This window comes from Boleophthalmus pectinirostris, unplaced genomic scaffold, assembly GCF_026225935.1.
Source record: "Boleophthalmus pectinirostris isolate CB_2022bp ecotype Guang Dong unplaced genomic scaffold, ASM2622593v1 HiC_scaffold_10, whole genome shotgun sequence".
Classification (NCBI taxonomy): domain Eukaryota; kingdom Metazoa; phylum Chordata; class Actinopteri; order Gobiiformes; family Gobiidae; genus Boleophthalmus; species Boleophthalmus pectinirostris.
In genome coordinates this window covers 26,643,875-26,671,869 of record NW_026570971.1, presented here as the reverse complement: position 1 = coordinate 26,671,869, position 27,995 = coordinate 26,643,875, and the positions used below count along the sequence as shown (strand labels likewise).

The window sequence follows — 27,995 nt, the reverse complement described above, 5'->3', positions numbered from 1 at the left end:
AATCCACTACCTGTTTGTCTGTACTGAAATGTTACTGCATTACTGGAGTTACTCCAGATTGGCACCAATTGGCAAATTACAGGTCAGACCTGTGGAGAGGTAAGCCATCTTGTCACAAGAGTACAGGTTTTCCAAGTAATAAATGAGTAATAAAAACTCCTCTAATGAAATATATGTTGCAATGATAAACATGATGTTATGTTAGAAATAAAATCTGTGATAAAAAGAAAAAAAAGAAAGAAAAGTCTAATAAAGTGGAATATTTATTGTAAGTGAACATGTGCTTCTAGAAAACAGAAGGTTAAAACATTTAAAATGAAAACAATTATTACAAACATTTTGCCAAACAGGCGTAAGTGCAATTTCTTTTTCTTCAAATTTTCACACATAATTCTGTTGCCAAGTTCTGAGTCCATATTTGTAAACAGGATGTCAGTGGAAAGCACCTGTTCTCCTCACCACATGTGCGCTCAGAGATATGGTCCCCAGCCCAGGTACATCTGACACAGCAGTTTGTCGTCTGTGGCTTCCTGAATGAGGTAGTGCACGTGGCCTTCAATGGACAGAGGCAAACCCAGGACTTTATTCCTGCTTTTTATCACTCCCTGCAGACGCTGCTCTATGTCGCACACGTGGGTTTTGGCCTGAGGGAAAAGAAGGGACCAAAGGCTTAGGTAAGTGCTGCATGAGAAATGATGTGAATAGTTTAATTTTAAAATGTAATAACTTAAAGGAGCATTATGTAACTTTTTTGGTGGACGGTTCATCAAATGTTTTTCTCCATAAAGATGAGATGTCTTTGTCTAGAATGTTACACAATATGGCATGAAACCTTTCCATCTTCATAGAGACCAAACCAGACCAAGTTGCAGGTCAGATCTGTGGAGAGGGAAGCCCACTCACAGTCTTTTAGGAATTTTGGAGCTACAAAACCAGCTGCAATTTCATTAATGTAAGGAAGAGCTGTTTAATGTCATACTGTGGAGCATTCCAGGCAGAGCAATGACATCTTTATAGAAACAAGTAGGTAACAGACCCCCAACCAAAAATTTACAGTGCACCTTTAATGCAGTAGCAATTCCTGATGCAGTTCAATTGATTTACTAAATTAATGTACAACAGAGATGAAAAGACAAACCAGGACCAAAAAAAAAAATTAATGCTGACTAGAATCTGACTTTTTGAATATTACACATTTTCATTTTTGGCTCAGTAAAGAAAGTAAATCTGGAAGAACTTAGTTTTATTGTATTGCACACTAGTTGGAATGTGGATACTGAAGTAGCTGATTAATAATAAAAAGAACTTTTAATAAGTTTACCTTTTCGTTCACAATCTCTCCTGTCTCACTGGCTTGAGTTTTGGAAAGTCCTTTAGCTTTGCTCCATTCAACCAGTGGGTCATGAAGGAATGTCTTCAACACACTGACACAAACAGAAAGACAATATTTGCCATTATATAATTATATACGTATGCATTATTCATTATACAGTACATGCAAATACACTCTTTTGTCTGTGTAGGTTCTACCAAAGCAGAATTTAAGCAGTTGATAACAAGCTGTTTTTAGTATAGTTCTTGTACCACTAAACCCCCTTAGCAATTTTATGTTTATGGATTGACAATCAATAACCAAATTAAATGCATTGTTGTACTACTACTTAAAAAACATTATTTACTCATTTGAAGATCATTCTAATCTTTATTATTAAATGTGTCTCAAAAGTTTTTTTGAGACATTAGTTATTTTTCAAACATTAAAAAATCTTTCTCCTCTGGTGCATACCTCAAGAGTGGCTCTCTCTGGTCCCGCATTAGCCTCAGGGTGACCTCACAGGCCTGTCTGAAGAGCCCCTCGGTCCCCATTGGTCCCATCGCATGAACCATGTTTTGGGTCAAACGGAAAGGAACCACTTCTGGCACGTCAAATGTCTCCCCCTAGTGGATATACAAATAATTAGTGAAAGAGAAAAAAAAATACAATTAATAAAGATTTTAGAATTGAATTTAAAATGTCACAACCAGTCATATACAGTTATCAGTACTCAACAATAACAATAATTACTGTATAAAGTTTTACAACCTTGTTGAAGAGGCAGTTGAAATCCACATGTACACATTCTCCAGTGAAAGAGTCAAAGAGGATGTTTTCACCGTGACGATCCCCCAGACCAAGGATGTATCCCACCATGGACATGACAGCAGTGGAGCGGCAGTAGGCAGAGCGGCTACTGTACCTGTGAGACAGGGTAAACACTTTAATGACTTTAATGTATATGAACATTTTCATACTGTAATGGGTTTGAAATGGGGATGTGGTTTGAGAAAATCAGCCATAATAATTAAAATATTATGATGTTCGACCTCATTCAAAATCGTAAAATAAGCAGATGAGGTATCTGTAATATATTTTGTTGTTTTGTTACTACTACAACAACACTACTGCCATCAATACACAATACTATATCTTCATTTATAATAATAATTTATAATAATTTCCAATTTGATTTATGGCAAAATATTTGGTTCACACAAAATATTATGTAAAAAAATAATGATTTATATTTGGTATTTCTTTGTTTTGGCTTCACTAACAGATGCAGATATTTAGTTTGATTAAATCTTATACATTTTTTTAATCTTTATTGCATAATATTAATTGCAAGCCAAGATCAAAATAGCATTTTAATTCTACTATGATTTAAATGTTTATATTGCAATGCTGCCACTCTAACCTGAAATTCGTCTAGGACTACAGTAATAAAGTTGGTATTTAATCTTTTTTTTTCTTTTCAACTGACAAAATCCTTACCATGATGTTGGGTCTGGGAAGGTGCGCAGAAACCACTCATAAAACACTGGAAGATGCCGGGCACACAGCACCTCTTTGTGGATTCTCAGCTTCTCTTCAAACGGAGCTGTCTTGGGAAGAATCAGTTTCCTGAGCTCTTTGCCTGACAGGTAAATCCCTAAGAGAGACACACAGAATACAAAGCAGTTTAATCAAGGCACTATTGCAAGCATCACATGTTTAAAAACACTTGTTAGGAAATGTAATGTGTGGAAACAGTATTTCCACTCAAATGTTCACAAAAATTTCCTTGTTGCAAGAGGGAGCATGGACTCAGGTGAAACTATTTTAACTTTTCATTTGTTTCCATGAAAATGCTTTGCCTGGACTATTCTTGCATTTATTCAATTACTGGTGTCTAATTGCAAAATCTAAAAAGAAAAATGGTAAAAAGGAAAAAAAAAGAAAAACTTGGTAAACATGCATTCTGAATTAGCCTGGTGGTATCAACCTGTCTCCATGGGCATAGATAAATTTAATGCGATACTGTGGAACATTCCAGGCAAAGCTGCAATGTCTCCATGGACAGAAAGGTAATGTGCCCTCAACCAGTTAAGCAATGCTAAATATTTTAAATTTACATTATACTGTTAATATGGCAGAAATTAGAAACACATGATTTTATAGTGAGGGCAATATAAGAGTTCTCAAACAAGTTTAATGTACCTCTCTCCTTGTATAGTTTGGTGAGGATGTGGCGTAGTCCAGCAGTGTTACTGACCCACTCGATAATCCCACACTCTTCATTGAGAGGAATCACAGCATATGTCCGAATATGGAGCTCCCTCCGCCTGGACTCAGCATCTTTACGAAGGCACTAAACAAAACACAAAACCATTCAATATTTGACTTACTATTTATCATATCTGACCAACAGGGCTCTGGGTGGGATTGTCAAATAATAAAGTTAGTGGTTCAAACTAATACTGTATCCTTGGGCAAGGCACCAACATCAAACTTGCCTGCATGAATCTGTCAAGTGCATGGTAGTTGGAAGGGGAACTATGACCAAATAAAAAGACTGAAGTAATAAAAGAACTTGATTCCACAGTGGAGAATTTCACTTGTCAAAGGAACATTTAATAACCAAAAATGTCTACGCATTTTGAGGAATAGTTATTAAAAATGAAACAAGTGTAAAAATTGTATGAAGTTTGTATGAAATAGTGCATTGTTTTCTATTGTAAATTAAAACAGAAAAAACAAATATATAAGGCACCTTGTTGATGAGACAGTTGAACTCCATAAGTCGACAGTCTTTCCTGAGGTCATCTTTGGGTTTACACATCATAGTATAGCTCCTCCCATCAGAACCTCTCAAACTGATCTTCTTAGGCTTCTGTAAAGACGCCAAGATCTCCACCTAAAAAGAAAAATATATTTATACACAATCAAACCTATATTTGTTTCTTAATATTTAAAATATGTGCTCCTACTGAGTCCTCAAATCCATTCAGGTATGCCCAGTGTCCAGGGAAGGGGTCATGATTAGGGTTTGCCCCGCTAGTAGAGGGCAGTGTAGGAATGAGCACAGACTGCAGAGGGATGAGGATCTGGCTGAACGTCGGCTCCTCCACCAGTCGCTTCAGCTGCTTAAAGTGAACGCTTATACTCAGGGTGGTGCTGTTACCATCCACCTAATAAAAGAAAACAAATATTAAAGGTGTACTATTTAACTTTTTAGATTGAGGGTCCTCCATCTCTTTGTCTCCATGGAATAGTTATCATAGTTATCGCTTTGCCTGGAATGTTCCACAGTATGGCAGTAAACTTGTCTATCTCAATGGAGACAAGCAGTTGACACCACCAAGCCAAGATAGAGTTCAGATTTGTGAAAATGTGACTCCGCTCACAGTAAAAATGGCAGTTCTTTCAAGGTATTTAAAACTGAGGGTACCTGCAGTTGAATAAATGCAAGATGGATCAGTCTAATGCTGTACCGTGAAACATTCCAGGCAAAACAAATACATTTCCATGAAGACATGCAGATGACAGAAAAGTTACATAGTGCACCTTTAAATCATTTAAAGGTGCACTATGTAACTTTTCATACAAGTACAGAGTAATTACAAAATCAGTAACCAAGCACTATTTGATATTCATCAGCATATTATGTATAAAGGTGGATGCATTTTTTTAAACTAGCAATAAAGCATAGGTCTTAAGAATGGCCCATAGTGTCTTGCCCAAGAACACAAGTGAAGTATGAGCTCAAGATAGAAGCATTTGAAACTCCACACATAAAATGCTGACTGATCTGCCTCCTATACCACATATTTGCCTACTCGTCTAACCTTGTGAATAACAAAATAATTCAGGAGTCTTAATTGTAGTATTCTTACTGGTTTGTTGCAAAGCTCCAGCAGTTTATCTGTCAGTCTGTTTGCGTCTCCAATAAACTTGTCCAAGGACTGTTTGAGACAGACGGCCTTTTTCAGGATCTGGTTACAGCGATTCATACGCATTGGGTATGAAGACTGGAATAAACAACAAAGAAAAGTTCATCTGTATTACTACATTCAACACAGTTTTAGAGTTCAGCGTTAAAATCCTACATCTAAAACAGTGGAGTAGTCAGTATTCCTATGTAGGTTATAATATATTCAAAACAAAAATACACAAATGTTTAACTTGTCTTACAGTTTCCATAATTTATTCAACTAAACCACACAAAAAAACAAATAAAACAACAGTGGCAGGAAAATGAGGCCCTAGAAAAACTAACAAATTACTGTAGATAGATTTCATACATTTTTAAACAAACTCGATTCATGTAGTGCTCCTGTAGGCCACATCTTTCTTATGAACAACAATTTCACCAAACCCCCATTTAAACAAAACAGGACTATGCATGGGTTTCAGAATGATGAAAAATCAAGACTGTTTCCATAGCAATTAACTATTTAAAATAAAATACCCTATCTTTGTACTGGTAAAAAGTCCTAAAATGTTACCTATAGCAGGAATTTGAAAAAGATAATGTATAAATAATTAATAAAGCATTCTCATTCAATCTCATTTGATATTTAAAGGTGTACTGTGAAACTTTTCTGGTGGAGGGTCTGCCACCTTTTCTGTATGGATGCTATTGCATTGTCTGAAATGTTTCACAGTCTGGTGTTAAACCTTTCTATCATCATGGAGTCCAAAAATTACTGGTCAGCGGTAACTCATAGCCAGACTGTTTGTTTTTCTAGATGTTTTTTTTTTTTGAGCTATAAAACCACCAGTAATTGAATAAATGTAAGGTACATCTGTTTAGTGTCATACTGTGGACCATTCAAAGCAGAGCAATAAGAGATCCATATAAATAAGAAGGTGACCAACCAAAAAGTTACATGATGCACCTTTATCAAACACTGACCTTGGACACAGCAGTCATCAACCACATGGCCTGTTGAGGGTATGCGAGGAAGACCTTAGCAACAATCGCCATGAGAACATCGAAGACTTCGTCGCTGGAGTGACAGACCCTGGAGATGAGCTGAGAAAAGGCGGAGAGGAACTGGTACGGGGCCAAGTTCACACAGATCTCATTCATCACAGAGTTTATTTTAGACATCTCCTGACGCATCTGCCTGTCTGCGCGCCCAGCTGTAAGGAATCCATTGACAATAGAGTTATACATGTGATATTTCCTCATTACTAAGGAATAGAGTCAATTAGACCTGTCACGATAACAAATTTTGAAGCACGATATTTTACTACAGATAAATATTGTGATAAACGATAATACTGAAACTATTTTATGAGTTTGACACAATAACAATAATGCTAGATAATCCCAGTAAACCATTTTAAAATAGACATTTAGCTATAGAAGTCACTTATCTGGACCCTTAACACATAAAGAAATTCTACACATGATAAATTCTGAGTCACAAAATATATTGTTCCATCTTTTAGATATATAACAATAAGGCGATGCAGTAATTATCACGACAGGTCTAGGACTAATGCTCAGAACCAATTTATAAAAAAACTAAATTTTTCAACACAAAATAATAATACTTCCTCTATAATACCATGTGTTTGAAACTAGTTTTGATAAAGCTAAAGATCACTAAAAACTGTTCGGGAAAGGTATATTTTGTCCTGGTTTTGTCATTTCTTTCAGTATCAACATTTATACAGAATATCTAGATTTGATACTAGTTTTAGCATTGATAAGTATCTGATTTTCACTATTTAAACCTTTCTATCTTCATGGAGACCAAACCAGACCAAGTTACAGGTCAGATCTGTGGAGAGGCAACCATGTTCACAATCAATATGCCTGTTTTTCTGGGTATCTATGAGCTATAAAAGTACTTGTAATTTAATAAATGTAAGGTAGAGCTGTTTAATGTCATACTGTGGAACATTCCATGCAGAGTAATGACATATTCACAGAAGCGACCAGGTGATGGACCCCCACCCAGAAAGTTACATAAAGCACCTTGAAGTGTAGTGATAAAAATAACTACAAAATTTGCTGTACCTTTTTCACACTCACAAACTTTGGCTCCAAAATCAAGCCACAGAGACAACATTCGAGGCATTGCTTGGTAAATGTACTGGTTTCCGTACTGTAATGCTCTGAAACATACATTTTGCATCATAAACAACACATTACATGACTTATTAAGAAATTAAATAATAAATAAATACTAATAATATCTTACTTCCCACAGTACGTTACAATATATCTGATGAGGTTGCCCTGTTTCTCCATCTTGTTGTCAGTCACCATTGGCATCACTTTGTCATAGTATTTGGCCAGGTAAAAGTTGCCATCTTCCCATTCAGGCAGAAGATTGGTCACATCCTAAAAGGTGAAGGAAATGTATTGAAATATTAAAATATTTCTATGGCTAAAATTTAGAGTGTTACCAAAAAGTGTATCAAAAAATTACACTTTTAACAGAGAAACCTAAAGCATAACATTTAATTTCCACAACAAATTAGTCTACATGTTGGCAACTGTTCACCTGCCAAAAACATGTATAATTGGATAACTAGAATAGAAAGAATAATAATGTTTTGCCTGAGATTTGATTTGGCATAACTAAATGCACAATATAACTTTTTCTGGTGGAAGTTCTGCCACCTGCTTGTCTAAAGGGAGATGTTCCACAGTATAACATTAAACCTATCTATCCATCTTGCATTAGTTCGGTAATAAGCATCTTTATTGTAATTGTCTCCATGGAGACTGATACATTTAATGCTATACTGTGGAACATTCCTATTCCTATAAGCAATAATATCTCAAAGGAGACAGACCTGTTACAAAATGAAATACAATGCCCTTTAAGTAGAATGTACCTTGTAAACTTTCATGATGGCATTGGATTCAAAGTTGGCGGTCTCCTCCATAAAGTGTCCTACCAGCAGCATGGCCTTCCCTTTGGTCTGTAAACTGCGTGGGTCTGTAAGGACCTGGTTCTCTGGAAAACACTGCTCGACACCTTTCTGTAGAACTATTAAGGCTTGATGTACATCGCCCTGAAATGAGAAAAAACTAAGATTAAAAACAAGCAAAACTGGCATTAATTAGCAATGTATGCTGAGGTAAGGTAAGTAAATATAAATTTTGTGAAGTGATTATTTTGTAATGTAAGCTTATAAGGTCAATGGTTCTCAGATTATGGTCTGCTGCAGTTCTAGTCTTAGGTGTATAAATTACAGTGCATTGTATTTATGTTTTTGTCTTCCTTTCAATGTTCTCATTCAAATTTAAGTCATGGTTTAATCCTGTATTTGACCTGAATTAGCCTTAGTTTTGGCCTGGTATAGTCCTGGTATAGACCTATCTTAAACCTGGTGATACTTCCAAATATTGTAGGTATAAAGCATTTTTATTAAGTACACTTAAAAAATCATGAATAGGCAGATAGTCGTAATATTTTCTCCCCAAACTTAATATATAGTTATTGTGTACCTTGGAGCCAAGCCACTTTGCTTTCTCAGTGACGAGCTCAGCGAGGTGAGTGTTCTCTGCATTCAGAAGAGCATTAAACGCTGCCTGGTGCTGTCCTCCTTTTCTGGCCACTCGAGCACTTTGTAACCAACACTCTCCGATCAGCTCCTTAGAGGCAGATCTACAAACAAAAAAAGTACTGTTTTATAATAACAAAACCTTAGGGCTGCATAAGATATTGTACAATCCTGAGTGGGTTCATTCAGTCTTCCACTTTTTTTTACTGTTTTGTAAGTTTTTTTAGTCTGAACCAAATTTTGAAATCACTGCAATATCAGAATTATACTAATTATAATAAGTTCTTGCATTTAACAGATTTTTTCCTCTCAATTGTGACTCAAAATGTTGACTTTGTTCTGATTTTTGACTAGTATATAGAGAATACCCTTTTTTAACGTTATAAAATATCAGATTGTTCACCTTAGTTATTTAGCATTTTGCTAAATATTAATCAATATACAATAATAATTTAGGGTGCATTCACACGTGCACATTTGCCATATCAAAATTGGAACTAAACCTGGACTAGATCAAGACTAAAATTGGCTCATTTAGGACCAAATAATGAAAACTGTTAACTCATCCTTACTCTAATCTCATGATGTACTCTGGTTTATTTATTTTGAATTGTATGCATCTGCAACCATAAAACCCAATCGAAAAAAATTTAATTACATAAAATATATCCCCAATAATGACTTACTCTGATCTCAGACTGAGCAGGGCCCGCCGTAGAGCCAAGATGGGTTCTTTGGCTCTGAATGAGTTCTGGGTCATCTCCAGCCTCTCAGCCCAGTGCAGAGGGAGCTGAGGGGTTTTAGGAGAAGACTTCTGTTTCTGCAGATCAGTGAAGGTGTGCTCCAACTCATTGAGCATATGCAGCCTGTACAGAAGGTAAAAGATAACATAATAATAATGATTAAAATATTATTCAGATATAGTTAAAGTGAGAGGTCAAATAATGAATGCATTTAGCTTGGAGTGAATATGGATTCTTTTTTTAAAATAATATTTGGTATTAATACAATGAGGTTAGCAACTGAAGGACAAAGTAAGGACTGAGTCATGTGTATGTGAAAATAGCAATAAAATATAATGCATTGCTAAACCAAAAAATAAATTGTTTTATATATAATTATGAGCTTTATCCCTGAACTAGATGAAATCAAAAGAACAAAAGTTTTACCAGTTCACAGCAGGACTAATATTATTCTGATCTGTCTATTTTTTCCTACATTCATTTGAGCAACTGAGAGTGTAATTGTCAGTAATACTTAACAAAAGCACAACAGTGCAGATAGATTAACTGACCTGATAATGTACTCGTATCCTCTCTGGTAGGTGCCACACTCATAGCTCGCTGCAGATAGAGGCACGACCTGCTCCTTTCTCACCAGCTTCAGTTTCTCATAAAATGTTTTGCTGTCCTGTTTATTTACAGCCAACAACAACTGTCCCAGGCGCACTCCAAATGTACTGGACGGACAATCTATAAACATAATAATTATTTATGAGGACAACTAATGATGAAAATGGAAAAAAATTACATAAAAACTATTGCTTCAACAACAAACCTGATTCTAGGTAGTCTTCAAGTAGATCCCATTTTCCAAGCTTCCAAGCAGCCTCCACTCTGTACGTGTTCAGGTCTGACTTCCATTGAGGTCTATATAATAACAGAAAAATCAATCACGTCCATTAAGCTACTGACCCATTAATATGATACTACAATTATAAATAATTATACTAGTAAATTTGTAATAAATTATCTTGCTCTTGTTGTTCATTTAGCTTTTAACTGAAATAAAAGCCTCAGACACACCAAATATAAGGTTATCGATAAGATATGGTTTATTTTTTGATCCATTTGCTCTTATTTGATTTTATTATTGTTTTTTTCTATTTAACTAGTAGAGTTAAATACAGCGTATTTTGTTTGATTTCTTAGTTGAAATTTTTTGTGCAGCAATTTGCAAAAATATAAATAAAGTGTATTAAATACCATACAGGTATAATTACATGACTATCTGGGTAAGTCTTCATTACCTATTTGCCAGTACACCATTAACTTGAGTAATAACAGTTGACAGCTGCCCAAGGCCAAGCATGGATGTCATCACGCCATGGTAGTGACCAATCTATAACAAAATACCAAAACTCAAATATTATCTTGTTATATTGCTTTTTAATCCAGTTTCTACAGTGTCCATATATACCTGATCAGATTCAAGTTGTATTGCACGATCATAGCACGCCGTAGCGTCTCGCAGCAGTCCAATGCTCTCGTGCTCCAGGATCTGCTCTCGTAAAGAAGGTTCCTCTCTTCTCAAAGCATTCACTCCTCTCACTCCATCAGGTTCATGCATCGCAGCATACAAAGTCTATACAAGATGGATAAAAAATGCAAAATGTTTCATAGAATATATGTGAAAAAACACTGACTACTGTATATGTTGGACTGGCTATCATTAATTATTGGAGAAAAAATAACAAAAGCTTGTGGCATTATTATTTATGAAATAATATCAGATATTTCTTGGAGGTCCCAGCACAACTCTACAATTAAATATATGCAACAGAAGCATCTCAGCATAAAACATAATTGGTTGAGCAGTCAGATCCACTCCAGCTCTCACAGATGAATGCTTTCTTTGTGTTCTTGGGCAAGATACATAACCCGCCTCTCCCACAGTGTCTATGTACACTGGTGTATGAATGTGTGTATGAATGGGTAAGTGGCTTCCTTCATATAAAGCGCTTTGAGGGCCTTGAAGGTGTAAAAGCACTATATAAAAATGTGACCATTTACTATTAAATTTTATGGAGGTTATTGAACAAAACTTCTGTTTAGAAGTTCAACATTAATTTAATGAAATTGAAAAAAAATGTTAGCAGGTAATTTCCTTCTTAAGCATTTTATGATTTCAGAAACAGCAATGGGACTTTTTTATTTAAAAAAAGAATTAAAAAATCCCAATAATTACCTGCAGAAAGGTGAGGTGGTCTTGCACGTTCTCCTTGTTTTCGAGGATGTAGGCCTCAAAATGCATGACGGCACGAGTGTAGGCTTTAGACCGGAGAGACGCTTTGGCCAAAACATCCTGAGGGATTCCCTTCAGGAATGCCACCACACGCTGGTAGTCTCCACTCTCTATAACACACAACGCAGGTCAGATTTAGACTTTATTTTCATTTCATATTATCATTCTTAGTCTATTTATACAAAAATCTTGTTGTAACTGTCGTTTAGACCTCTACAAATTGAAATTCATGGGATAGACAACATATTGGTATTGGTAATATTAGGAATATTTTTCTAAGATGGTCATATTTTTGCACAATCATCATATAAAGTCAAACTATTTCTATCATAGTACACAGTATACAGAACTCATGAACTTGATGATAATTTTGCAATTTGTGGGAAAATGTTAAATTTCTAAGAAAATCTATATCGGACCATCCCTATAAAGTACCTGTACATGTTGTTAAGTTTCTTCTCAAGATAATGCATTCAAATATGTGTGTGTTGTTTGTATGATATGTATGTTTAGTAATGTATTACCATTTTGTTTGGACTTGGAGGAGAGCACATGGCGGCTCCACTGTGTGAGGTGGGACCACATGCTGAACACAGTCTGTGTGCTGAGCTGAGACAAACTAGAGGCATTCTCCTGAATCAGACCTTCTCCATGACCATCTCCCTCCATCAGCACTGCCAGCATCTCCTCTGTCACCTGGACACAAGACAGACATTATTTTAAGTCTTCAAGCATAAAGTACACTGTACAATGTTTCCAGGAAAGGATCCACTGCCTAACAGTCCACATTATGACATTAAATCTGTCTCCATGGAGATAAACAGGTCAGATCTGTGAACCCTGCTCACTGTAAAAACACATTTTTCTAGAGCAAAAAATAAATAAATCTCTAACTGAATAAAAAATAGAGTTAAATTCCATACTGAGTAAAATTCTATGCAAAACAATAACATCTACAAGAAGGCAAGCAGGTGGCATAGTGCATGTTTTTAGAGCCTGTCTGATAGTTATTATGTTTTAAATTTTATTAAATATGGTAAATTTTTACCTCCTGTTGTTCCTCAGGGGTGCAGTTGAGCAGCATGTAGAGCAGGATGTGAGGCAGCAGGTAAATGGTGACTTTGTAATCATGTTTAACGATGAAACTACAGCAGCTGAACACCTTTCCAGCCAACTCGTGTCTCACCTGAAACAGATGATTAAATAGCGGTCAAGTAAGTACAATATGAAAGTGAGAGTACTTTTACTTCAAAACCACGTAACAGAGGAGGTCAAATAAAAAGTAAATAAAAAGAGAATATAATAAAACTACATATAACTAGGCAATTCTGAAAGCAGCAATGAAGACGATTTTTTCCAAACCTTGCTGATGAGATATCCAGCCCAGGTAGCCGCCCAGTCTGAAAATTTACTGCCCCTGTTGCTCAAGTAAATGGGCTTTTGGAGTTTAGACCAGTTCACCTCCTTCTGACTGCTCTTGTACCTGTGAGCACAAAGAAGTAGGTAGTATTTACTTTTGTCTTCTAAACATGTTATGCAATTTATTATCTCCCAATTACTAATGTCATAGTCAGACATTTATTGCTATATTTTTTTTTAATAGAGTACCGTATATAATACTTTTACTCTAACAATGCCTTGATGAGCCTTGGGTGCATTTATTGCATGTTAAATATACAAACTATACAACATCAATTTCTTAATGTTGATTGCACAGAAACAGACAGAAAAGGATTATGGTCTTTGTAGTTACTCTACATTTCAAGATAATATTATAGCATCAAAACAAGGCATTTAAAGTTGAAACACTTAAATCGACAAAGACACAGATATTGTTACAACTTTAATACATGTAAAGTAGTGCTACCTGCTGCTGAGATGAGGTTCAAGTATTTCCTGCATTTGTTCTGGAAACCTCCTCCATAACCGTCGCCCTGGAGTGTCTGTGCGCCCTTCATGACACTCAAAGATAGACAGGAGCTCCTATTGTACAAAAACATTCAATATATACTGTTTAAAGATATACATTATTAAAGATATTGTAGGATATCAATAGTATGGCAGGTGGTGTGTACCTGTATGGCATAAGCAGCAGAGTCCTGAGCTCTCACATTATCAGCATAAGCCAAAAATGTCCGTATTAGTTCAGTGAGAAGGCCATAGGCAAAGTTAGGGTCATCCACTCCACTCTGAGACAAACGGCATGCAAGAATCTTTACTGTAGTATACATGGAAATATTTTTATATTTACAGAAAAAAAAACCTCTTATCTCTCTCTCCCTCTCTCTTGCTCTCTCTCAAAATAATGAAATCCGTAAATACCTTTGAAATACACATTAATTTAGATTTCAAAGGATTTACTGTGACATTTATTGAGTTCTTTATTCTTTACTATTCTTTATTTTATACACATTTATTTATGCCTTATGTTTTATAAAAGATTGTATAATCTTAGTAATGTAGTCTCTTGCATGATGTTTTTTTATCTAGTACAAAGGCAAAATGTATATATTGACTAGAAATTATTGGTATTTATCCATTGCTATGTCTCTTCCTATGTCTATATTTAATTCACTGTACATCACCATTACAAGCTTTAATCCAGAGTTGTCAGCTTCTGTAAGTAGTTGCTATAATGTCCCTTTTGTTCGCTCAGAAGCCTACCACAAAGCTGTTGTGGTCTCCATTGTTGTGGTTTTGGGACAGGTCTAGTCTTCCAGGGTCTACAGCCCCTAGCTCTCCCAGACACTCCCCGCAAAGGAGCCTGGCCTCTGGGGAAGGGTCCTGACAGCCCTTCAGCAGCACCGCCACCAGGCTGGAGATAACCGGCTCCACCGCTTCACTAGCACAGACATGACGCAGCAGCCACTCCTACAAACACAAAGAAAAAAAAATTAAAATGATTTACTCATGAACAAAAATATGGTTACAAAAGATCAATTCAATTGGGAATCCAACCTGAATCCAACCAACCAGTGGCACTGGTGAACACTTTACATTCTCAGCTTTAAAGTAAAAAAAAATAATAATCTATTCATTTCATCTCTCCTGCATCAAGTATCTCCTGGAAGAATTAGTTTTCTTCTAAATTCAATGATCAAGTGTATGTCCAGACCTGTTTGCTGTGCATCATGTCCTTGAGGCTGGTCAAAGCGTGGATCCTCACATCGACATTCTCGTGTTGAACAGCCCTCATGGAGAGCTGAAGCGCCTCCGCCAGGTCACTCCGACTCGCTGTCAGCTGCACACAGATTCACAAATTACAAGTGAATTTGTACATAAAACTACTTTATATTGCATTGTGTAATGTTGAAAATAGAAAATATAGAGAACTGCATTAATATTTTAATTTAGGGTGCTCTGTGCAACTTTTCTGGTGGATGGGTTGCCAAATGCTTGTCTCCATGGAGATGGTCTTGCTTTAACTAAATTGTTCCATAGTATGACATTAAACATGTCCATCTAGCATTTATTCATTTCAGGTGCTTCTATTGCTCAAAAATATAATAATTCCTTCTGTGAATAAAGGCGACTCTCCATAGATCTGAATTGTAATGTACTGTAGTGCTGTAACCTGGTAGTCTCCCTTGTGATAGATAGGTTTAATCAATACTGCGGAACATTCTACACAAAGTAATAACATTTCCATGGAGACAAGCTGGTGATGGACCCCCCACTAGAAATGTTATGTAATACACCTTTAAGGCTATAGAATAACATCTGATACCACACGATTTTGCATTTTAATAAAGTGCTCTATATAACTTTTCTGGTAGAGGGTCAAGTTTATGCAACATGCCACTTGTTTCCACTCGAATTACTATTGCTTTGCCTGGAATGTACCACATTATGGCTTTAACCTTATCTATCTCCACAGTAACAAGAAGGTCACAGTCAAATCTGTGAAGAGGAGACCCCGCTTCAAGTATTCTATAAACATTTAAACAGTTGTAACTGAATAAATGCTAGATAGATATGTTTAATGCCATATTGTAGAAAAATCCAGAAAGCAGAAAGCAACAATATCTCCTTCGAAACAAGCATGCCCCTCCCCATAGTAATGTTGTCCTAGAAGCCAAGTAATACAAAAATCAATGCCAAAAATGGTTAAAACCTAGAATGATTTATAACTTTTTGTACCTTTTTGTAGTTCTGCAGAACAGTGTGGATTTCTTTGAGCTCGGGGTGATCAGGTAAGAAGTAAATCTCATGCAAGTAGTCATTGACCTCCTCTCTGTGAAAAATCAAATGTATAAAGTGTATTAAAAATGTCATAATGTAATAAAATCATATGAACAGAAAAGGCTTAACAAAATATTGGTACCTGTTTTCGATTATGAGGAACCGTATGATAGCAGCAGTTTCTTTAGGTTGGATGGGTATAAGAGGCAGGAGAGCTACTATGACATGACTGAGGAGGGGGCCAAGGTGAGTGGGCTCCACACTTCTCACAAAACAGTCCCACGTTCTACAAAAGAGTTAGGATAAAGATTATTGACTGTTTTTCAGATATAGAAATGAGCAAAATATTACCTATCAATGATATCATAAATGTTGTTGCCATTAAGATATGCTCTGAAAACAAAGTTATCTAATGTTGTAATCTAATCAAACAAAGTGATATTCATTAATGTTTTTCTGACACTAAACCTTAGCTAATATATTTAAAGACAAGTTTTAGCAAATTTTTATGAAGTCAACATTTAGTTGCAAGGTCCATTATCCTGCTGCATCCCAAAAAATGTCCAGTAACCTTTATTAAACTATGATGTCCTGACATTCTTAAAATGCCAAAGAGTAAAATTTAAGCAGGAGAATTCTATGTTAAAAATTGCTGTTAAACTATCATACTGCAAAGGTGTCATATTTAAATGTGGTTATATTTAACTGTTAGCTAAACTATTGTACAATAAAATTACAGTGACCTATTACATATGAGCCACCTGTACTCCAGCACTTCTACATGTATTAGATGTAGAATATCTACAGTATACTGACTGGCAGCAGAGCAGGGGAAAGTCCTCTCTGTAGCGCAGTCCAGTCCTCAGTGTGGTCATCATTTTGACTCGGACTGAGCTGATGTGCTTGGAGCCCATCAGCTTCATCAGAGCCATCACACTGGTTAGAGCCTGAACACAACACAAAGAACACACAGGACTATGGTTACAGAGGAATTAACTGATTATTAACTAGTTACTATTTTAGATATTTAAGTATCTTATAACCTAAAAATAAACATCTGTTATATCTCTGTCACTGGCCCCAGATTCTAGCACAAACTGCCTCCTGACATTCGCACTATCACAGACTCTGGCCTGCTTAAATCCAGGATCAAAACTCTATTCAGCCTGGCATTTACCACTGACAATTTGTTTTATGTTATCGTTTAATGTTTTGCATGCTTTTATATTGTGCTGATTTTACTGTAAAGCACTTTGGTCACATTGTGTGTTATAAAGGGCTCTATAAATAAAGATTGATTGATTGATCTAATAATTTAACGTATCAAAAGATCATACCATCTTTTTGCGATCCTTCTCTCCTGCACTGGAGCTGAGCAGCTGCATGTTGAAGAAGGCAAGAATCCCCAACAGTTTTGGTTGTAAATAATCAGCCTATTAGCAAACAAATGGGAATAATTATGATTAAGGCAAAATAATAACAACAAATATAATGCAAAAAATTTTAAAGTACAAAAATACCCACCATTCTCTCTGGGGTTGTGATGTCACGAGGACCTCGATATGGGTCGTCATTAGATGCAAATGATGCCAGGATTGCCAAACCATTAAAGACCTATGAAAAGTAAAGATCAAGCAGATTTAAAATAAAATAAATTACTTAAAAGTTCATATTGTAGTATTATTGAGGTGGATAATGTTGTGCTTTCAGACCTGTTGATAATGCTCTCCCAGACGAAGCAAAAGTTCATTATGAAGTCCTTGGAAGTCTTGCCGCAGGAGAGATCCCAATTCAATCTCAGTTTCACTCTGAAAGAAGACAGTTATTGTGTTTAAAAAGCTACTCTTTATAAACATTTATTACATACTGAAGCAAGTCTAAGAGAAGAAACTAATTTGTTTGGCAATAAGTATCTAAACAATGTTTCATCAACCCTTGAATGAAATTAATAAAAGCTAACAGCCTATTCTTATTTCTTTATCAATGACTTCAGGCACTGTGTCCTGCAAAAAGCTTCTTTCCACAAGCTTTGGAAACTTTGAATAATATTCTTAGAAGATATTTCAAACTTAAATTTTTTTGTTTTAAATATAGATAGGCTTTATAACAATACTGCTTCTCTGTTACTCATCTCTAATTGTTTTCTTACATGTAAAGAATTTTAAAGCTGTGTTTCTGCTTTCTGTCAGTTGTCAAATGTTAACAGTACAATTTGAGGTTATTTTATCTATTTTACAATGTGTTTTTTATACAGCACATAATTTGATACCTGTAGATAGTGAAAGGCTCTCTCTAGCTCCTCTTTGGTGCACGAACAAACCAAATGACTGAAGATGTATTTGAAGTTATTGATGAGGATCTCTCTCCTGTTTGCCTTCAGCTCATTGGCTAAAGTCCGAATGAGGGCGGAGCCTGTGGAACTCGCCTTGGCTGCCAGGTAAGGAAGCAGGACCTGAAGTGTTCGCTACATACCAAAAAAAATTAATATAATACTTTTTTTATTTAGACAGATAAGTAATATTACAAATATGACTAGTATATTGTGTTTGCTTTCCAATGGGAAATTTTTTTGTTACATAAATGAAACAAAGAAAGAAAACAAAATTAATAAAAATATGAGTCATAAAAGCTACATAATAAATGTTTAAATACAATAACCCAAGTTGTTAGATTAAACATTCCCAATATTTTGTTTCAAATAGAGTATATAATTTATAGTAGGGCAAAAATATATGTTTATCACACAATAAATTTAGAATGTTAAAAAAATATTGCTCTAATCCAACTTCTTACTGCATAAAGAATTCATGCTGTTATTGCTACATACCAGACCACCTCTACAAGAGATGACTACCTTCGAATCCTCTCCTATCAATACTACATACTGTATTTCTGATTGCCTATAAAATTGGCAAATTCTGTATTTTATTAATTTTATTAGTCAGAGATAAAATGAATAAATGTTGCATTAGTGTCACATGTGCAGTGCTTACAGTGAGGAAGCGGTGGAGGTCGGGGAAGTCAAAGGCGTGGGCGATCTGAGCAAGGATGTCCAGAGCAAGCTCTCTCTGATTGGCCGATTCACTGCTTTGATCTGGAGTGCTTCGTAACGCCGAGGCATGACGCGAGTGTAGAGACTCAACCAGGAACTACAGAGAAAACAGAAAAAATAAAAAATGTCACAGCAATAGTAAGGCAGTACTTCATCCTGTAAAAAAACTAAAATACAGCATTAACAACCAATTTACTATTCAAATCTATCTCAATAGCTAACGTATCACAATGTTTTTTGTTCCAATTTATAAAATAAGATAAATTATTAAAATATATATCTTGCTAATCATGTTACTAAAATAACATTGTAACATAAAATATAAATAAAATCTGGTTTTAAACACAATTATCGTATTACTTCATCAGTAACGATTGGTTTAGTTTTGATACAGACACTTATAAATGAGTTATTGAATATTGTGAAAATGTGAGTATTGTAAGATTCAACATATTCACATACTCACATATGCAATAAGGATAAGATAAATCTTATCCTTGAATAAGAGAGAATAAGAAAAAGCATTAAAAAAAAGCAAAGAATCAATAAAATAACTAAAAGACTAAACAACAGACATAAAATCTAACACAGCACAGTCACAGCAGAGTATGTTATCATAGTAATCATGTACATCTTATTTCTTACACCGCCCTTTCAGTTCAGTAGTTATTCTCAGAGCTCACCTGGCAGATGGGGTTCTTGAATTGACTGAACAGTGTTTGTAGCTTGAGTCCTTTTGCAGAGGCCAGAGCTCTAATCTGAGTGTACGCCGCCACAGACACAGGAGAGGACTTAGACAAGAGACAGTGAAGCAAACGCAGCAGAGAGAATGACACCAAACTGCCCTGGGATGCTCTGATGGAGAAAAAGATTAGACATTATACTTCACAATGATTCTGCAGGTATTCAGCCATTGGTATTCAGCAGATATTGTTTTTTTAATAGCCTTTGAGAAGAGACTAGCTACAGAACTAGCTATGGACATTTGAGATGCTATATGCTTTTTTACACCATTGTAACAAACAGGCCGGTTACTCACTAAACCCAAACCCGCTCACAATCAACCTACGTCACAACCATATCTGACAGAAAATGTGGCAGAAGACCTTCCAGAGGAAATTTCATCACCAATTGAAACATCAGAGCAGAGTAAGAACAAGGCCTCTCCTGTTGTGTTCACCTGACTCCTAATGAATACTGCTGTGATGCTGCAGGACACAGAGGATGGACACTTTTGGTTCTTCCTCTCCTCAAACTCCCCTGACACAGATCTGCTGACCCTATCTGACCAGTCCTCCTTTTAAACTGCACTGAGTCCTTTGACTAAGATACAAAAGCAACTGAGAAATGCAGTGTAAATGTTTCTGCAGCAAAACTTGAACATTTCCCTCGGGATCGGGAAGTATCTCTAGCTCTCTGTCTAAAATAGTATAACAGAAAGATATAGAACAATGTACCGTCCAATTTCTCCAGTTGTGAGGATGAGAGTGTTGCGCAGATCGTCGTCTCGTTTTAACTTGGCGTTGTTGAAACCTTCCTTTAGTCGAGCCACTAAAAGCTGGACAGACATAATTTTTAAAGAAATATGAATATAAGCAGATCGCTAACTTAGCACCCGGCCAAGTTAGTAGAGGTGAGCCTACTAACAGTAACAATATTAGATTGAAGTGTAAGTGAATAAATCCAAAACAGATCAAGTTCAATGCCATACTTACCATTGGAAATGTTATATCATATTAATGTCATGACATTTCTGGTTAAAAAGTTTTTCTAAAATATGTTTTGAAATAAATGTATAAGTATATAAGTGTAATAATCAGTATTCATTATAGTTACTGACTTGCATTCTTATACAGTACTTCACAACTTACATCACTAAGAGAGTTCTGCTCAGAGGCTTGTCCATTCTCCGTCAGCAGGAAGCGCACTGACTGGCCGAAACCTGCTCTGACCGTAGTGTCGGAGTCTTCAATCAGACCAATCAGAGCGCACGATATTGCCCTCGAGTCGCTGTCTCCACTGGACAGGCTCACATGCTGACACAGGTGAGGGAGAGCTTCCAGAAAGGCTAAACAACATAAAAAATATACAAAATAAATCATTTCTACTAATTTTCCACACACTTTTTACAGTAATTATCAGAAATTATTATCACCTAAAAAAGAAAGATAATAGGTCTGAACCAGGTCTAAATTGGGGTTAACTGTGGTGGAAGTACTAGATCTTAACAAGGTAGAAAAAATAACTAAAAGTGACACTAAATTAAAGAAAAACAAAACTTTATATTGCCTTTTTTTTTTACTAAATGCCCATAATATACACATAGACCAGTGGCTTTTGTCTCAGTAGAGACAAAAAATTAGACTTGTGGTAAACAGCATTTCAAACTAGGTAGATGTGGTTTTCTTATTTGGTATTCAAATTTATTTATATTTTTGAATGAACAAACAAGTTATACAAAGCTGCTGGATTTACCAAATTTTAATCTTAATTTTCACCAAAATTTAGGTTCATTAAAACTGGTAATGATCTTTTTTGTTGTGTATGAAGACTGACCAAGTAGAAAATACTTTAAAATAAATAACTTTTACCTAGTTTGATGCTGCTTGGAGCTTGTTGATTGAGGACAGGAAGAAAAGGTAGGACAAAAGAGGCCTTCAGAAGAGCTGTGGTGTTTTCTTTATGTTTGGTCGAGAGGCAGAGTCGATGGCAAGAGAGAGAAGGACAGAAAGACACCATATGTGTGTCGCTCAGTTCAGACATTTCAGACTGAATACAGCTCAAATGACCAACAATCCTGGAGAGCTCCTGCTTCACTTGAACTGAACTGTCCTCCAACCGAAGACTAGAAAACGAATAAAGATACAGTTATAAAATGATACAAACACAAATACGGTTATAAATGACACAATACAAAATCGGACAGGGACATCATGATTAATAGGGTAATCGATATTAGTAATAGTATATAATAGTATCAATAGTATAGTAATTATTCAGTACTATTGTCTATGGCACATCAGAATAACTTTGGCATACAGAAAGCTTTACTTCATAAAGCTGGTCATAATAGAAAAATTGTGTATGTATTTGATAATAAAAATGAAATAAAATTAAGCATTTCACTGTTGTTTGGTCATGAACTGTCAATTATTGTGAATAACTGTTAAATTGTTAAGCTTCTATTCACAATAATCACAATAAGAACAAAAAGAAAATTAAGGATGGTTCTGATAACACGGTAAAATATACACTGCACATTTGGTAGATAGTCATAATGTAAAAAAATATTTATATGTGTATGTGTGTGTATAGTTACGTACAGTAGAGTAGAATTGATGAGACTGTAATGAGTTCTTCCCAGGTGATGTAGTAACAATGGAAAAGCCCTGACAGCTGCAGCTCTCACTGAATCCTCTGGACTTTTCAGAGAGTTTGAAAACACCAGTGCCCTCCACTGGTCACACACGCCCTGACGGAGAAGGGCCAGCAGAGAAAGGCAGTCAATCTGAACTTCAGGGGCTAAAATAAAACAAAGAAAAATGTGTAAGAACAGACAGTTGAGCCGTGTTACATTTTCCCTCATAGTACACACATTTGAAAGAAGAAATGGCTAGAACTATTTTTACTTTTTGCATTATGAGGTGCACTAGAAAACGACCCAGAGTCATATTCCAGATTACACAAATGGATATGGGCAGGGATAGGGGGTAGGTGAAAACAAGAATTTACCGAGCACCCCAGCTTTGAATGCAGAACAATTCAGGACTGAAGCATGAATCAACCAAAATTAACTATGAGCAAACAAATAATCAGGAAACACCAGTTAAAAGCTCATTTAAAGTGATTTTGCATTAATATACACCCTGTAAAGATTAAAATAGGCCTTAAGTAGAATTTCTATAACAATCTCAATAATTACAGTCTAAGCTGAAACTTCACAAAATACTAGATAACTTTGATAATGTTTTGGTCAGTTAGAAGAACTTACTGTAACAAAAGGTTAGTCTTTGTGCTAATCCAGAGACCCAGGAGGGGAAAGCTGAAGTTCTGAAGGCTGAGACAGACTTGAGCTCGATCACCCAGGGCAGAGACAAGAGGGCACAGACTCTGCGCTGGAGCCCATCTTCACTGTGGCTGTTCACTATGAGTAGAGAGGCAAAATACGAAATGTATTCGGATGCATTTAGGATGTATTTTTAGCTCAGTTGTAGCAGATAGCATTTTAAATAAACAAGAGGGTTGATGGTGATGTTTTTAAATGCAAGAATAGGTGAATGCATGGTTTATCTGTTAAAATAAATCAATAAACTAAACTAAACTATGAACCATAAACACAGAGCTGGGCAATGTGCCAAAAAACTTATCATGATTACAATTAAATTTTCAAAAGAAATATCTTAACATTAATTTCCTAAACATAAACAATATAGACTTGTAATCAATGACATTTTTTTAAAATTTCTTCTCCAGTTAGACATGATTGAATCTAGTTCTCAATTAACTTACTTGTTAGAAAGATGATAGAGTCCAGGATACCAATAGTGGACTGAAGCACAGACTGATGGTAGCTTTTGTTTTCCACAGGTTTTCCACCTCCCTCCAAAACTGACTTACAAGTGTTCAGAGCTCTGCCAAGAGTTTCAGTGGAGAGCCAGAGGAGCAGAGATACAGAGCTAGAGAGAGAGAAAGATTAATAGAAGAATTAAACAGTCAGTCTTAAGTGCAATATATGTAATTACAGATAATACTGAAACTACTTCATACTGTGTAAAGTGAATAATAGTAAAGAAACATGTCCACCAATAAATACATAGCACAATGCAACATTTAAGTTATTTCTAGTATATATATATAATGTATCTTGGAAGTTAATTATTCCAAAATCTACAACTCACATGTTGTAATTTAGATCTAATTCAAGAAAAAAAAAATAATAATAAAAAAAAAATATATATATATATATATATATATATATATATATATATATATATATATATATATTTTTTTTTTTTTTTTTTTTTTTTTTTTTCCCCACTAGTGCAAAGAAAAGGTATAATAAATATTGAACGTTGAAGTCAATATAGTAATTATTGTGACAGGTGTGATAAATATATTTAAATGTACCTCATAGGTGAGGAACAAAGAGTAGCTAAATGGAGGATGAGAGCCAGGCCCTGAACAGCAGAGAGGATTTCTGGGTTTTCAGCTCCGGGAGATTTTGAGTTCACAAAGTTTAACAGCTCCTCCAAACGACCATTGATTGCAGCCCAAACTTCACTGTGAACCCGCATGTCCATCTCACTGTATAGAAATAAACAGTATGAATTATTATGTTGCCAAAATAATATTATATTACAGGTACATTTCATAACTTTTCTGGTTGCTTGTCCCATGGAGGAGTCATTGATTTATCTGTAATATTCCATCATTTGGCATTAAAACGTATTTATCTAGCATTTATTCAGTAACAAGTTTTTATATTGCTGAAAAATATTTAGAAAACTATGCTTTCTTACAGGAAAGGGTCACCTCTCCCTAGATCTGACCTGCAATTTGGCCTGGTTGCACCACTTTCTTGTCTCCATGTTGATGGGCAAGTTACTATGAAATGAACAATTTAAGTAAAGCAATATCCACATGGAGACCAGCAAGTGAGCCTCCACCTGAAAAAATACATAGTACACCTTTATTAATACATTTTATTTCTAATGCACATGTACTTACGTTTTTGCCTCTACAGATTTGGTTGATTTTGATCTTTTAGCAGGTGGCTCCTCTTCTTTTGATTCCTGCATCACAGCAGCTGTCTCAGCTTTGAGGGCAGCTTTGAGGAAACCCTCTGCACACTGAAAATACATTTACTGTATATTTGAAAACTGGCTACAGAATAATGGTAGTATTAACATGGGGTTTCAAAATGTACAGCGCTATGGGGAAGACTAGAGGGTAGGTGAAAAAGCAAGATAAAAAGTACAGTATGCGACAGTCTGGCTGATTCCATGGAAATAGAGAGTTCATTCTCCAAGGAGACAGATAAGTTTTATGCCATACTGTGGAATATTATAGCCAAAGGAACAAAATTTCCATGGAAACAAGCATGAAATAAGATGCAAGCCCAATCAGAGTAAGGATGCATATTTTTCAGTAAAATACCAAACCAAAATGAAAAAACATGTATTTCTTTTTACTATTTTAGGCTAAAATGTTACATACTGTGGCTTTAAATAAATACACGCAAACATACCTGAGCTTGATTTCTGCTTCCAACCGTTTGTGCCAATGCCTTGCAAACTTCAGTGACCCTTTGCCTCCTCAGAGTTGCAGCATTTTCATAAACCAAAGCATCAGACAACAAGAAATTAAAAATATAACAGATTGTTTGTTGTACTTCTGTCCCTAATTTCTCCTTTGTGGCTCCAATGGCACAAACAGACTCAAACAACTGTGAAAGATAAATGGGCTCAAAGTCTGCAACACTTGGCGACTGAAAAACACACCGAGTCAATTTCAGCAGCTCTCCATCATAAGGCTCGTCTATTTCCATATCAGATGAGACCAGATCCGTGTGCACTTCTAACAAATCCAAAAACGGCATGAAGAAAGTATGACTTTGTAACTCAGGAAAATCTCCAATCTCAACCAGCTCTCTTAGCATCACCATAGCAGGCTTCTTCAGTCGGATCGTCCCATTGGATAACAAAGAGCAAGCAGATTTCCCATGCAATACTTAGGTCACGTGGTGAAACTACACCTCTTAATGAATCTGTTATGATTTTAATTGTGACTACTGTGAGTGATTCCAAAGATGACGGATTTGACAGGACAAGAGGGGAAGACGTGAGGTAAGAAGAAGCACTATAAATATTTAAGCAATTTATAGTAACTGGCCACTGGCAGGAAGACTGGACTCTCAGAAGGTGCCCCTGTCCAGCCAGAGTTAGGAGATGGTCATGGATGATGTTGGTGAGGTTTTGCAGAAGGGAAATTAGTTCTTTGGTGAGACGGCTGTAAATCAGAGGAGCCCGGACTCGTAAAGTGTGTAATAAAAGACTCATGACGTCACAGATCCTGTCATGGATGACCTCACAGTCTGGAGATGCAGCCACGCGAAGCATTCGCACCAGCACCCATTTACTGAAGTCTAAATAGAGAGAAGGAAAAAGAGGTCAAGAAAATGTGTGTAACATCATCTTTTTCAGTTTCTTTTTTTTTTTTACCTTTTTATAAAAACTGTACATACGGTGTAACCCAAAATTTAAAAAGACAAAATACTAAGGCAATTGTGATGGAATAAAACGTAAAAGAAATGCTTTAAAGTCAGAAAATCATGCATTAATGAGCAAATATAAACAATCTGACACTACTAGCACTTATAAATAAACCTTTTATCTGAAGTGATTAACTGCATGAAAAGTTAAACTTATTGAAATCCTTGGATCCACAAGGTGAGCAAAATAAAACATACTTTTATTTTCATTTTCGGAATCTTGCTCTTCACAAAACTGTATTAAATAAATTTAAATAAGTAAATATTAAACGTTATATAACAAGAGCTCTTACCAGTGCAGCTCTGAGTGACTTCAGGGTAGTCTGCGGGTTGACAGGCAGGATTGGCAAACATGAGAGATGAGGATTTGATAATGTGTTGAACAAAGTGAAGCAGCATGACACAGGCTGGCTCCGAACTGGACTTTTTACTTAGTCCCAGCGCAACTGAAAAGAAACAACATAGAAATGTGTCTATATGATCTATTTATTACACTGTTCAATGTAGAATAATATAAAAGTAAAGGCAAAATATGACAATATTAAACTGCAGTCAATATAAATAAAATTAAGACAGTGATGAATATGGGGGAAATAAATTACAATGAATTTTATGATTAACAATATACTTATAGAGTGATTTGAGTGCTTTTGATGTGAACACTGATCTAGTCCTGAGACTCCTAATCTAGTCCTTTAGTTCTTGATTCATTTCCAGGTTTAGTCCCGATTTTGATGTGAAGTAGTATGTGCAAGAACACATTAAGGGGAAAAAAATTGACAAGTAAAGTGAAACCTACAATCAACCAGCTTTAATTATTATTTATTTATTTAACCAGATTACTGTCAAGGGTGATTGTCAATACCACAGAGCAAACAATCAATCCCTTTACAGAGGACACACCATAGTAATTCCACAAATATATTAGACAAAGGTAAATTAACAAAGACTCACCAACATCCACATCAGTCAGGATCCTGTCAATGAACTGACAGAGGATTTGACGAGGCTTCTGCACAACCTGCTCGTATTCCGCTGCACTGGCACTGTAAACAACAATATTTACTTAATCAACAGTATATATAACCAGACGCTTTTCAAGGTATTTTTTTTATTTTTTTTCCAGCGAGACCAAAGGTTGGGCTAGCCGAGTTAACTTTAGCTTCCCTCACCTTGCTAGTTCCTGGAGCGCAGGAATCATCGCTGACATCTCCAAACCCTCCATCGTTGACCAAAAGGCTGTTCCAATATTAAACAGTTTATTTTTTCTACATAATTTGAAAAGGAATTGTGATTGTTTTCATGTTGATACAGGAGCTCATCTCGCCCATGCTGTCAAAACTTTCGCTCCAAAATGACGTGCGCCTTTGTTTTGGTACGGAAAGCCAAAAGGGTAAAAACACATACTGATAAAACAGCGCCTCTAGTGTTGGATATGTGCGTAGCAATTTTTAGTTTATTATTATGTTTTTTTTAATAACAATCTTACGTTATATATTTATAACTAGTAAATATATATATTTAATTGGACTAGTTTACCAAGAGCTTTTTAAACAGAAAAAATACACAACAGCCTACACCATGAAGTTTATTTTTAATCAATAAAAAACTAAAATACCTGAGAACACAAAGTCTGA

The 27,995-nt window shown here is 35.7% G+C and overlaps 1 protein-coding gene across 1 annotated transcript; it reads right to left on the bottom strand.

Annotated features, from left to right (window-relative positions):
* Window positions 1-247: 247 nt before the first annotated feature.
* On the bottom strand, window positions 248-27,716 carry atr (ATR serine/threonine kinase). The gene is given in 49 exon segments (XM_055159375.1): window positions 248-644; window positions 1,322-1,424; window positions 1,787-1,938; window positions 2,084-2,237; window positions 2,813-2,969; window positions 3,518-3,668; window positions 4,071-4,214; window positions 4,288-4,488; window positions 5,194-5,328; window positions 6,216-6,445; window positions 7,332-7,429; window positions 7,516-7,658; window positions 8,159-8,338; window positions 8,775-8,934; window positions 9,517-9,696; window positions 10,125-10,302; window positions 10,388-10,479; window positions 10,860-10,951; window positions 11,030-11,194; window positions 11,798-11,964; window positions 12,379-12,550; window positions 12,903-13,040; window positions 13,217-13,337; window positions 13,722-13,837; window positions 13,930-14,043; window positions 14,519-14,725; window positions 14,970-15,095; window positions 15,995-16,088; window positions 16,179-16,322; window positions 16,853-16,983; window positions 17,374-17,469; window positions 17,561-17,650; window positions 17,749-17,844; window positions 18,306-18,500; window positions 19,030-19,185; window positions 19,772-19,943; window positions 20,546-20,646; window positions 20,960-21,156; window positions 21,680-21,933; window positions 22,412-22,610; window positions 23,080-23,232; window positions 23,598-23,764; window positions 24,216-24,392; window positions 24,816-24,937; window positions 25,336-25,803; window positions 25,805-26,232; window positions 26,652-26,804; window positions 27,313-27,404; window positions 27,531-27,716. Coding segments are annotated over 49 exon segments (7,788 nt in total). The 5' UTR covers window positions 27,584-27,716; the 3' UTR covers window positions 248-470.
* Window positions 27,717-27,995: the final 279 nt, after the last annotated feature.